Source organism: Suncus etruscus, chromosome 7 (assembly GCF_024139225.1).
Source record: "Suncus etruscus isolate mSunEtr1 chromosome 7, mSunEtr1.pri.cur, whole genome shotgun sequence".
NCBI classification, from domain to species: domain Eukaryota; kingdom Metazoa; phylum Chordata; class Mammalia; order Eulipotyphla; family Soricidae; genus Suncus; species Suncus etruscus.
Genome location: NC_064854.1, coordinates 59,092,536 through 59,105,033, shown reverse-complemented (window position 1 = coordinate 59,105,033; position 12,498 = coordinate 59,092,536). Strand labels below are relative to the sequence as shown.

The following is a 12,498-nucleotide window of genomic DNA, read 5'->3' as shown; positions in this document are numbered from 1 at the left end:
CTACAGATAGGGAATCTCATGAAATACAGCCAGGCCATGTCCTGGCTCTGGGTCTTCATCAGGAAGTCAAAGTGCTTCCCAGAGCCCCCAATTCCTCCATGCTCTCCACTAGCCCCTCTTCCCCAGATGCCTTTTTCCCAGGGGCAGGAGATACATATGATACTTCTCCCAAATATCCTGGTGGCCTATGTTCGTCTGCTTCCCTTCCTGGCACAGGGAAGCTGAAATTCTTACTTGAAGTCCCTACCTTCCCTCATACAGCCCACACCCCATATTCAACTTTCTCTCCTTTCCTCCCATCTCAACAGAAAAATTAACTTCAGACAATTCATTTTATCCTTTTGTGGCATCCTTCCAGAGTGGGGGACACTGGGATCATCAGGTGTGCCTGCAGATGCAATTCAAAAGGGGCCTGTTTTGCATTGTTGCCTAGAGAAGGTAGATTCCTGACGGGTGTTGAGTGATTTTTTTTCACCTCAGTACAGGGCAGTCAACCAAACAAGTTTGGGTTTTTCTGTGTCTTTCTTCTAGAGCACAATCCCCCACAAGGGATCTCTAGGTTCATTCCCCAAGGTCCCAGAGTAGTGCATGGCCCTCAGGAAGCCTCCAAAACTGTATGTAGAGAAAGTGAAGCCATGTATCTACCAACAGTGGGGAAAGTCAGTCATCTGGGCTTTAGATTACCCAGAAATATTTTATTTAATCAAACTGCTTTTACCCTTTGTCTGTGACCTTTCTCAAGTTCTTTTTGCTCTGCTTTATTTATTTGTTTATTATTTACAGCTCTTATTATTTATATTACTAGTTATCTCTCTTATTACTTATTGTATTATTATTTCTATTCTATATAAATGTATATATTTATAGTTTACATTATCATTTATATTATAAATTATTATTTATATTATTTCTATTCCCAGTACTGAGCTCTGATCTTCAGGGTCATTACCAGCATCTCATCACAGGTGTCACTATAGCCTGTCACAGAGCAAGCCTAAGCCTGCCCACTTGCTGAACACACAAAGGTACAGACGGACCCCAAATCACTAATTCTGAGTCATTTCTCCTCTAGCCCCGCTTTGACTCTATGTACATACACACACACACACACACACACACACACACACACACACACACACACACCCCTAATTGAGATCATAGAAAACTCTTTTTCACATATTTGCTTAATTAGCCGACAGTGACCCCTGGTCCACACTGGCCCAAATGATTGCACGTGGTGCCTGTCTGCCAGGGCCAGAGCATCAGAGAATCAGCAAGCAACAACACAAGTGGCTTTAATCACTCCTGACAGGCAGTCTACTAGATCTGACGCACATCTTCACCCCAGTCCATCACTCAAAGCAGGGCTGCGTACAGGAAATAGGGGGGAGAAGGGTGGGGAAGAAAACCCCACGCCAGTCCATGAATGTGTCCATAATATAAAACAGAGCACCTTTCACCTGCTGACCTTCTCCGCTTTATTTGATATTTCTGTGATGGCCTGAAATGTCAAGTCACTCAGCCTGCAAACATGACCAACTTAGGTGCTTGTACTTAGGGGTCATGATCCAAAGCGCTGAAGGTTCTAGAAGAGCAGGACAGCCAATTTTGCACCCATTTGTGAATTGCCCTGGAGACCCTACAGGGGTCCTAAGGAGTTCATTTGGAATTGCAGGTTTATGGTGAACTTGCCGGTCCAGTGTAGTCCTTCCCTTTCCGAGCAGGAGGGTTATTTGGAGCAAGAACCTGCCTGGCTTTCTTCTGACAGGCAGCTTAACAGGAAGAATTTGGGGTTATTTTGTGCTGATCTCCCGCATAGTTCTCACATGTTTTTCTATGAGGGATGTTCACTACCCTAAAGGAATGATGGTCTCAGAGGTGGCCATATCCGAGAGAGGGGAGAGAGAGAGAGAGAGAGAGAGAGAGAGAGAGAGAGAGAGAGAGAGAGAGAGAGAGAGAGATTGAAGTTTGCAAATATTCTTGCTATAATGTCCTCCCAGCTGTTGTCTGTTCTCTTCCTGGGCCTTCTTATTTCTAGGCCTTGCCTGGTTCTTGCCAGTTTGCAATTTTTTTTTATAAAGGCCTCCCTGGTGACATCCCAGGGCTGTCACCTGTGATGCTCAGGATAGAATCCAGTTCCTGTGCCTTTAACAGCCTTTATTCATCTCAGGGTAATGGACCTTCAGAAATCCTTGGTTTCACCAAAGTTTTGGCTCAGAAACCCTTTAGATGCCTTGAAATTTTCACGTTACCCCTTCCCCAAATTTTTCCTCTTGTATATCGTCTCTCAAACTTTAAACAAGTTTGTGGTTCTGACCATGGCCCCAGGTGTCTGCTCTAGTCTTTGGTTTTGGCTGTGAAAGCAGGAGAAAATGCCTCTGTGTGACCCACAGAGGGCGAGGGCCATGGGGAAGGGTTAGGAGCATCTCTGTCTGGGGCCTTCTTCCTGGGTCAGAGCATGAGGCTGGGCTTGCCAGAAACGGAGGAATGCAGTGGCCTCAGGAAGTCTGAGTTGGTACTTCCTGGTACTTTATAGGGTGGCTTCGGCCTACAGAGCTGGGCAGAGCTAGGCAAGTGTGTGCAAGTGACAACAGACTGGCATGGCATGCGCCATGCACTCAGGGACCACTCATGGTGGTGCTCCGGGGACTATATATATAAGCTGGAGGTCAAACCAAAGTAAGCTGCCTGCAAGGCAAATAAACTTTCCGCTGTGCTATCATTCCAGCTCCCACCCCACTTCTTCTCATTTCTGTTCCTGTTATCAGCAGTCAGGGGTAGGTCTGTTTCTCCACACCACACCACCCTGTTTCTCAGTGAAATGCAATTGAGAGCTGGGAAAAGCAGAGAGCAACAACAACCTGGAAAGTTTCTGAGGCAGCTAGACAGTGACTTGGGAGAAAAAAGGGGCTGCTGAATACCTGAATGATTCCCTATGTTTACGATCATCTGCTTCTCTCTCAATGGGACAACCAAGTCTCGCTCCCCATCAGCTCAGGTTCTCCTGTGCAGGGGAAACTGGCAATTGTGTGAATATGCCTGAAGGGACAAATGAACAGAGCAGTGCACAGGGAAGGGGTCCTGTTCCCCCTTGGGTCATATCTGGTCCCAGACCCATCACACTGCAGAGAGTCATGGGGAAGGAACCAGGGACAAGTCTCCTTCCTCTCCCACCCTTTCCAGGGCACACAGGGAACTAGCCTGGCAGTTCTATTGCTAGATATTAAATCTATCATATGCAGGTACAATCCTTAGAGTGTAATAACCAGGTTCTGGACTTGCCTCACTTCCATTGTCTCTAGCATATCATAGAAAGACATGATGCAGATACATAGATTTGGGTGTTTTCTCGAGGCAATGATCCTCTTTTTCACTGTTCCACTTAAATAAATACTTTTTTAATTAAATTTTATTCCTCAAAGACCTCATTATTTTTCACTATGCCTTGAATGTGTCCAGTTTGGCCCATGTTTGAGTTTGTCCTTTCCCAACAGACATTCCCATTCCTCATGAATGTTGGAACAGCTGCAGAAGAAGCCCCTGAGTGTTGGAGGCCAGGGGTGAAAATTCAATTCTAGACAATATCCACTGCTCTGTTCACAGCTGCTATTCTAAGGCTCTATGTTCTCCCCCAGAAGAAGACACTGCCCTTTGCTGACAGACACACTCATGTAATCAAATTACACCCCGATCCATCACCGGGCGGCCAGACTCAGCCCACATTGAAAGTGAAAACACGCAGTTGACTTGGTTGGAGTTTTTTTGGTTTTTAATAACCAACAGAAAGACCAAAGACAAAATTAAGTCATGGCCTTGTTTCCATAAGAGTATCTTCATGGGCACCTCCTTAATTTGGTGGGGTGGGGGAATTGTGGGAATTAATTGTTTAAGAGAGTCATGATTACAAGGATGAAGTGTAAGTGTGAGGACAGAGAGGGCTCTGGGCCTTAGCCTACAAACACAGTGTAGACCAAAAGCAGTTTAGACTGTGTGAACTCCACTCCCTCTCCCATGGACATTCTCCATCTCCCACTGTAGGAAGTATTGGAAAGTCCCCAAGTGTATACATAGTCTCACTGGGAGATGGTGAGATTGACCATCACCCCAGTGGAGTGCACACACAGACTCCAATGCTTCTCTTCTTCCTGTATTGTAGGCCCTCAAAAGATGTTCTGCTTGTTAGATATTAGCAGTGCCCATCGTGGCCCTTTCCAGACCAGCTCTGTCCATTCGTGCAGGGCTGTGGGGGGCACCTTTGAGCCCCACAGGTTTACTGTACAAGGCGAAGGTCCATACCGGGAGACAGTGCTCGGGGAAGCCGTCCTGCTGCTCCTGGCCCAGCACTGCCAGCCCACTCTGAGCCACCAGGCTGTGGAGTGTGGCCATGTCCCGAGTAATGCTGCTGTCAGACGCATCCAGGATGCAGCCCTGCCGTGCCACATTGTCCTTGAGGATAATGACCCCGTTTTCTCTCAGGCCAGCCTGGCACCGGGACAGGAAGGCTAGCAGGTCTCTGTCTGTCAGGTGGCCTGCAGAGGAGGCCAGGGTGGGGGATACAGTGGGTGGGAGGAAGGCAGCAGAAGGGCTTGGTGTTGCCACCTCTTTGGCCAAAAACTTGGCAACCACTTTGGGGCCCATAGAAGACATTGGATGCTCTCTCTAAGTGAACTCGGGTATACACTAGGACACTGATCTAACCAATCACAGGTACTAGGTGCGGAGCTACCCATCCCCTGGATTTCCCCAACACTGTCATTGACCCACACACATACCCACATTTAACACACAGTCCTGATCTCCCCTTTTGGGCCCAAGATGCCAGAACTGGCTAATCAGGCCAGTAAACAGGGTAAACCTTTGCGCCCCACTTTGTAAAGTTTGTTTATGTCTTTGGGCTCCTTCCAGGTATGTGGCTAGAAAGGTGCGTGGTCTCTCTGTTCAGGAGTTGGGGGGTTCCTTCTGAGCATGATCGGGGAGAAGAAGGAACCCATGAGGTGAGCTGAGAACTGTGAACTTGATTCCAGCACAAAAGCCACTAGGGCATCCCCCATCCCATCTGGGCTTCAGTTCCCTGTGGGCCTATCTATGGGGAATGGGAAGAGAGAGAGGCTGTGTCATGCAAAACTGACCAGAAACCCACTGGATCCAGATGACATCATATCTGCTTTGGATCAGCTCGAAGTCCTGCAGGCTACAGCAATGGTAATTCTCCACCCGATGCCCTAGCGCCCGAAGATAGCTCTGGGCCTCCAGAAGGAAGGATGGCATCATGTCCACCAGTTCCACGCTGCAGAACACGGGCAGCAGCACATGCTTGCTGACCCTCCCGATGCCTGAGCCACAGTCTAGGGCACAACCTGTGCCCGCCTGGCCAGGGCCCTGCAGAAAGGCACCGCATAGGACAGACAGCTCAAGGGCAGAGACATATAGGCACATATGCACGCACGACACACACACACACACACACACACACACACCCCTCAGGGCCTCTGATTTACCTATTTGTCTTTATTTCTTAGTTCACCATAGCAATTTGTCTTTATTCCTTAGTTCACCTCAGCAATGTTCAGGGGGTCTGGAAGCCCAGGCATTTCTCCTGACCATGTATGGGGACCTTGCATGTGCTGGGCATTGAACCAAGAGCAACCCTGTTCAAGGCAAATGCCTTCCCTGCTGTACTAGATCCTCAGCCCCATACTAACTCTTATTTTATATCATAAATGTCAGCATTTATGTATCTTGAACCCTTTTTCTCCATTGCTTTTTAAAGTAAGTTTGTGCATTAATTAACCTGGAGATGAAAGATAGATGGGACGGTGGGGGGTGAGGGGTGGGGGGAAGTTCACCAGTAAACACCTTCACCTCTCTCAAGTCATACGTAAAATCCAATGGAAAAGATTCAAAGAATAAGCTGGTCCAAATTATTTGTTCATACTTGAAAGGACTCTGAATGGGTTTTGCTCTAGAAATTTCGGTAACAAGATACTCGAAGTTGCCAATCAAGATCTTTAAGGAAAACCCACTCTTGATTTCTCAGGAACTAAAGATTTAAAAATAAAAGGAAGAAAAAAATAAAAGAGCAATTGACTAAAAATCAAAGGTGACTTGAAACAGAAGGAAAAGAGCAGAAATGTTGCCTTTGAGCTTGCTCAGAGAGCAAAGTGAGTGAAACCTTCCTAGCATCACCTCTGATGGAGCTGTAAGCAGAACAGTGAGTTATTAAAGGCTGATATCTTGATATTAAGGGATAATATCAGCACTTTTTAGCTAGAATCTCTGCCAAAGGGCCTGGCATCTCCACTCTGCCTGTGACTGCTCCAGGGAGGTGAGATGGGGCTTCTTGGACTTCCCAGCTGGCAGAGCCAAACCCCAACCACTGACAGTGTTTACAGTTCCTTAATCAGAATTAAAGGGGCATCCAGTTTCAAAGAAAACTTATAATTAGGAAGTAGGATGGGACCTCCTTGTCTACTAGGACTTTGTTCTCAGCATGTGGCACTGAACTCTAGCTTCTCACATTCTGTGCCTTCTGACCATGCCATGAAACACCACATAATTGGAAGCAAGCAGACCAGAAATGCCTGTGCCACTGTCATGGTAGTAAGATAGGAGACAAGTAAGGGACAAATAAAATTAGGCACTCAGTCTGCCCCATAGCATTTGCTTATCACATAACATAACCAATTGAGGTGGGTACCATGGTTCTGTGCCAGTCCCAGGTAAGAAAAGTGAAGCAAAGAACATTCAGTGGATAAGCTCAAGATGGCTCTGCTCAGCAAAATAAACACCATGAGAGGGCCAGGAATATTGTACATGGGTCCTAGCACTTGTCTTATATGTGGCTAAAGCCAGTTCAGTCTCCAGCACTGTATAGTCCCTGAGCTTCATAGGGTACAGTTTGTTCTGGAGACCCCTGAGCACCCCCAGGATAATCCAGGGCATCACCTGATACCATATACTTGGGCCCGAGCAATGGATCACTGGTATGATTGGCCAAGAGTCACTAACAGGGGTTCCTAGGCCTCCTTATCACCACTTGGGAGACCTGCCCATTCCCCAACATAAAAACACTCAAGCTTTCTAGTCTCCTCTCAGAGTTTGACAAGGTGGAATGGGCGGAAGAGGCTTCACCAATGCCAAGACTATACATAGACCAGAACTCATTCTGAACCCCATGTGGAATAACCTTGCTCTCTCTCCTGGACTGACTTTGAAACAAAACTCTGCTGCACATCTCCTCACCACATCTCATTTCTATTGTCAGGAGCCAAACAGTCACCCCCCCCCCACACACACACACATGGTCCCAGGCAACACAGTCTCATCATCAGTGACTCATGAGCCAGCTGTTTTAGTGACAATAAAAGAGTTCTCCCCTGCCCCATGCTTGATACCAGCACTTTGAGCTCATATTCCTCTAAAGGATGAAACATTAGTGGACCAAGGGGGGATGTAGACCCCCAGTTGAATAAAGCAGTGTACTCATTTTGTCTGACCTCTCTCAACAACCTCAAACGGGCTTTTCTGCCAGCCTTGGGGGCTCTGTGTCTCCACTATAGCCTCAAGTGATAAGATAGAAGCATCTGAACTCCATGTTTACAGGGACTTTGTCTCCTAATCAAGTTGGATCACTCACCCCAACGAATTTCCCAAGAAATTTCCGTGAGGCCTGGATATCCAGATTGGACAGTTCAAGGAAATTCCCCATCATGCCCTCTTCGGTGGCCGGCACTTCCTGGTAGAACCGTTTGGCTCTGGCATAGAATTGCATCTCCCCATTGATGACGTGGCTTGTCAAAGAGTACAGTTTCACTGTGGATGGAACATCACAGGTATGCGTTATACTCACAAGGGAGAATAATCGATAATTGATGGGTGCAGGGAGTGCCCAGTTGCCAGGCAACATGACCAGTGATAGGTGACCCAGGCCTGGCTAAGGAGGTTGGAGCATAGGTCAGGCCTGGCAGTTTAAGACTATTGAGGGCATGAAGGGCACACCTCCACTGTGAATACTTCCACTCAAGGAACAAAACCTGATACCTCCATATATCATGCATTTGTTCTAGCATTTAGAGCCATATCCCTGGTCCTCTAGATCCATCTAGGGGACCATCATGCATTAAATTGCCCCTGAGAAAGAACACTGGTTTGAGATTGGAAACTACAGCTTTAAGCTCTGGGTCCTGTCTTAACTGTATAATTTTGGTAAAAATGCTTAATCCATTTCATTATCCTGGGCTTTATGAATAAATTGCAGTCATGATCTTTTTTATCATAAAATGATACTATTTTGAGAAGAAGGATTGAAAATCCATTTAACCTTAAGCAGAAACGTTTTTATTCAAGTAACAAGCACGTGGTATGAACTAATGTGTCATTGGGCTCTGAGCTGAAGGCCAGCAGAGGCCATAATTTTTATTCTAACACATATAAAGACAATAAGCACCAGTTATGATGGCTGTATTTCATCTGATGCAGCTTCACATGTAAGACATGGGAGCTCAAATTTGGACTTCTTGACAAATATGTATTCATTGAAAGGAATATAGAAATACCTATCATTCTCCAGCAAGTAATAATATTAAATACTACACATCTACTGTCGTCCTTGTTGATTTGATAAGCATTTATTATTAATCATAATAGTATTTTTCATAAAATTTTATAAAATGTTTTATAAAACATTTTTCATAAAAGTAATGTTTGTTTATTGTTATGATTAACATAACAATCTACACTTTATGTTATGCACCACTTATTTCTTTAAAGAATTAATGAAGATGCAGATGTTTTGGGGGACCTCTCTAGACACAAATTAGTTGCTGGTGGGGAGGAAAACAGCTTTAAAAAGAGAATTCTCGGGGCCAGCATGGTGGCGCTAGAGGTAAGGTGTCTGCCTTGCCAGCGCTAGCCTAGGACGGACCAGGGTTCAATCCCCCGGCGTCCCATATGGTTCCCCAAGCCAGGCGTGACTTCTGAGCGCATAGCCAGGAGTAACCCCTGTGCATCACCGGGTGTGGCCCAAAAACCAAAGAGAGAGAGAGAGAGAGAAAGAGAGAGAGAGAGAGAGAGAGAGAGAGAGAGAGAGAGAGAGAGAGAGAGAGAGAGAGAGAGAGTGAGAGAGAGAGAGAGAATCCTCATGTTCCAAACCCTGGACAACCATTGACCTACATACTCCCTGATTTCTTTCTTGGCTCTTGAGAAAGTCATGCAAACAGCACTTGGCCTGGTAAATATTTATCAAGGCAACAGGGATGATAAAAAGAAAATGTCACCATTGCAATGCATGACCTATCTAAACTCTTCCTATGTCACAGAAAATAAAGGCACATAAATCAATGTTCATAGAATCTTCCTGGGCTTGAGTGTTGTCTGGGATCAGGCACGCTATAGTCTGGCACTGTCTGAAGCAGCCATGGTCAGCATCATCGGCTTAAATTAGTTAGTATAGTCTGTTAAAACCTTCATCTGCACAGGGAAAAGCCTATTATGCTAGCTATGCCAACTCTGAGAGGACAGACTTCATGGATGGGTAAGGGTTTTATGACTATAGGTTCAGGTTCTCGTTTTCACCTCACTGATGGGAGCAGTTTCACTAGAAAAGATATATAAGATCCCTGGCAGTCTGATTTACCTGGCAGCACCCCCAATGCCTGAGGCCAACACAGATGTCTTTTACCTGGGGCTTCCTTGGTGAAGCTCTATCTGGTAGTTTATTCTTTTCAGCTTACAGAACCTCTGTGTAAGACAGACAGTGAACACATGATGGGTTTTGATAGAACGAAATGCTACTTGACCTATATTGTAAGTCAAACTCCCAAAGACCAGCTGTTGGTTTTCATGTTATGAAAACAAGCAAGCAAACAAAAACCCAAATAACTAGCGCAAGTTCATTGACCCCAAGAAAGAATGTAAGTCTTGTAGCTAATTAAGAAAAACAATTTTTATAACTGAGTAATTATGTTTGCTGGGTAGCATCTCTTATTTATTGTCTTTGTTTTATGATTAGTAAGGATTATAAATTTCGAGCACTCGAAGTTGTCCTTACCAAGTCTCAAAAACAAACCTTTGCTTTGCTTCTTCTTTGCTTCTGAAGTTAGACCACATCTACCAAACATAGATATCAACATCTTCAGAAGATCAACTGGCCTGGTGTAGACAGTTAGCTAAAAATTATTCAAGAATGGGAATATCGTGGCAAGTTTGCTTTGCATTTACAAGAAGATGGGGAGTCCAATGATGAAATGCCTTTGTGAAGGCTAAGATTTTTTAGATACCTCCCAATTTGGCCATTAAAAAGGCAATGAGTTAAAAGGGAAAAAAGGAATAAAAAAAAAAACAAAGAAAGAAAGAGAAGGAAGAATAAAGGGGAAGAATGAATGGAAGGAAGAAAGGGAGGGAGGGAGGAAAGAAGGGAAGAAAGGAAAAAGGAAGAAAGGAAGGAAGCTGGTAAGTACAGTATAATCTTATTCAACCATTAAAGAAAGAAGTAAGTCTTGCATTTTCAACACCTGGATGGACACTGAGGAATTTCTATAGTGCAGTAAGAAAAAAGAAAGAGAAATACTGTTTGAGCTCAGTTTTGCAGAATCAAAACAACCAAGCTCATGGCTGTCGCTGTTGTGGTTGTGTTTCCACCAATGGGAAACTTGGGAGTCAGTCCTTGCTGTTTCTATCATTGTTTTTATTATTTTTACACCAATGGAAAGGTTTGGGAGTAGTCCTTGCTGTTTCTGGCAATATCCAGGGATTGGCTGTTCCAAGGTACTAGAAAGTTGTCCTAATTTTCCCAGAATTGAAATTCTCAGAATTGCCTTGAGAGAGCCTCTAGGGCAGGCTGTGTTGTTCCTTTGGATTCTGGTCTCATTTTTCTTGTCACTCAAGTATGTGTAGACTCTGAGCTTTGTAGGTCTTTATTTTTCCCTTTCCAGTTGAGAGCCAGTTTCATGCTTTCTTTTTCCATACAAGTGGGAGGGAAACTCCTCTCCCCACCCTGCCCTGTCAGCACATGTCCCCATGGTAGATGCAATGGCCAGTCCTCACACAGCAGCAGCAGTACTCCTGTACTTGATCTCCATGTGCTCACACCCACCTGCCTCTCACCAAAAGGTCCCCAGCTGCAACAACCAGGAGAATGCTCCTTGGTTCCATTAAGGGCTGGGTCATTCTCCGGCCCTCCAGAGCAGAAGCAGATGTGCGATGTCACCTGGATCCTGTTTGCACTTATCATCCTTGCACCAAGAATGCAAGGCAGAGACTTCTCTCATCCTCAGCCCCCACTGCTTCCCAGCAGTTCTGTTCATGGGAGGTGCATTCTCATAGTCGTTGGCAAAGGAGGTGTGGCCAGGGCTAGAGAGACAGTACAGGGGGTAAGGCATTTGCCTCCTCATTCTGGGAAGAGACAGCTCAATCCCTGTACCTCACCACCCACACCACACAGTCTCCCAAGCATCACAAGGAGTGATCCCTAAGCACAGAGCCAAGAGGCATCCCTCAGCACTGCCCAGTAGACTCAAAAAAGGAATGAGAGAATGTAGGCAAGACAGACAAGCTTTTGGTTTTGGTTTGGGGCCACACCCAGCAGCACTTAGGGGTTACTCCTGACTGACTCTGTGCTCAAAATTACTTCTGGCAGGCTTAGGGGGCCATACAAGATGCTGAGGATCGAACCCATGGCAGCCACATGCAGGGCAAATGCCCTCACTGCTGTGCTATACTCCAGCTCCCAGGCAAGCTTTTTAATGACCTCTTGTTCAGTTCCCTGAGAACCAAGGAAATAGCAAACCTGAGACAGGCCCCTGAATATTTCTTTCCTGAACGGTCAAAGACCAAACTAAGAACCTGGTTTATTTTAGGTTCTTTCTCTGCTTCTGTGGTGTGTGTGTTCATTTATAGACATATGCATGTACAGACACATGGGTCACATGCACATGCAAACAGCAGGACACATGACACACACTGTGCACACAGACACATGGACACACATCCATATGTATGAATTCACATAAATGCACATGTCCCTATGTCCATACACACGTAGACCTGTATACACACACATGAATCACACTCTGAGTCTTTCTATTTCACACTTAGTTCATGTGTCACTCGATTCTTGGATCCACTCACCTTGGATTTTCCGCCACTTTCTGATCCTCAGTAGAAGTCTCCAACGGGGCTCAGGAAGTGACTTCCCAAGATGCTAAGATGGCCACCAATCCCTGTCCCTATACTCATGGGGTTCCCTAGGGCAGGGTCCATGGTTCCTCCCCGGCCTTGTTCCCACCACACTCACCTAGGGGGAGCGTCTCCAGCAGCTGCAGGTAACTCTGGAAGAAATCCTTGCTCACAGCCCTGTGCAGCACGAATGATAGGCTATGGCGGCAGAGCTCCTGGTCAGTCTTATGCCAGCGGGCCCTGAAGGCCAAGTGTGCACCCAGGTGAGCCATGGGGCAGCGGCAGCTGCTTTGAGTGGTCCTTGTCTTCTCTTCTCCCAGGAAC

The 12,498-nt window shown here is 45.9% G+C and overlaps 1 protein-coding gene across 1 annotated transcript; it reads right to left on the bottom strand.

Moving 5' to 3' along the window:
• Window positions 1-3,758: 3,758 nt before the first annotated feature.
• NTMT2 (N-terminal Xaa-Pro-Lys N-methyltransferase 2) lies at window positions 3,759-12,498 on the bottom strand. Its single transcript, XM_049776668.1, has 5 exons — window positions 12,293-12,498; window positions 7,637-7,812; window positions 5,130-5,379; window positions 4,125-4,529; window positions 3,759-4,086 (listed from the first exon to the last, which is right to left on the bottom strand). Exons 1-4 carry the CDS (start codon window positions 12,444-12,446, stop codon window positions 4,180-4,182), a joined length of 930 nt encoding a protein of 309 aa, XP_049632625.1. The 5' UTR covers window positions 12,447-12,498; the 3' UTR covers window positions 3,759-4,086; window positions 4,125-4,179.

What these genes read in the sequence shown, in the direction of transcription:
- NTMT2 (XM_049776668.1), bottom strand. Translation starts at nt 12,446, where the DNA reads ATGGCTCACCTGGGTGCACACTTGGCCTTCAGGGCCCGCTGGCATAAG. An exon ending in TTCTTGGGAAATTCGTTGGG is followed by an intron (nt 5,380 to 7,636) that starts GTGAGTGATCCA and finishes GCCTTTCTGCAG; the next exon opens with GGCCCTGGCCAGGCGGGCAC. An exon ending in CTGGATCCAGTGGGTTTCTG is followed by an intron (nt 4,530 to 5,129) that starts GTCAGTTTTGCA and finishes CCTCCTCTGCAG; the next exon opens with GCCACCTGACAGACAGAGAC.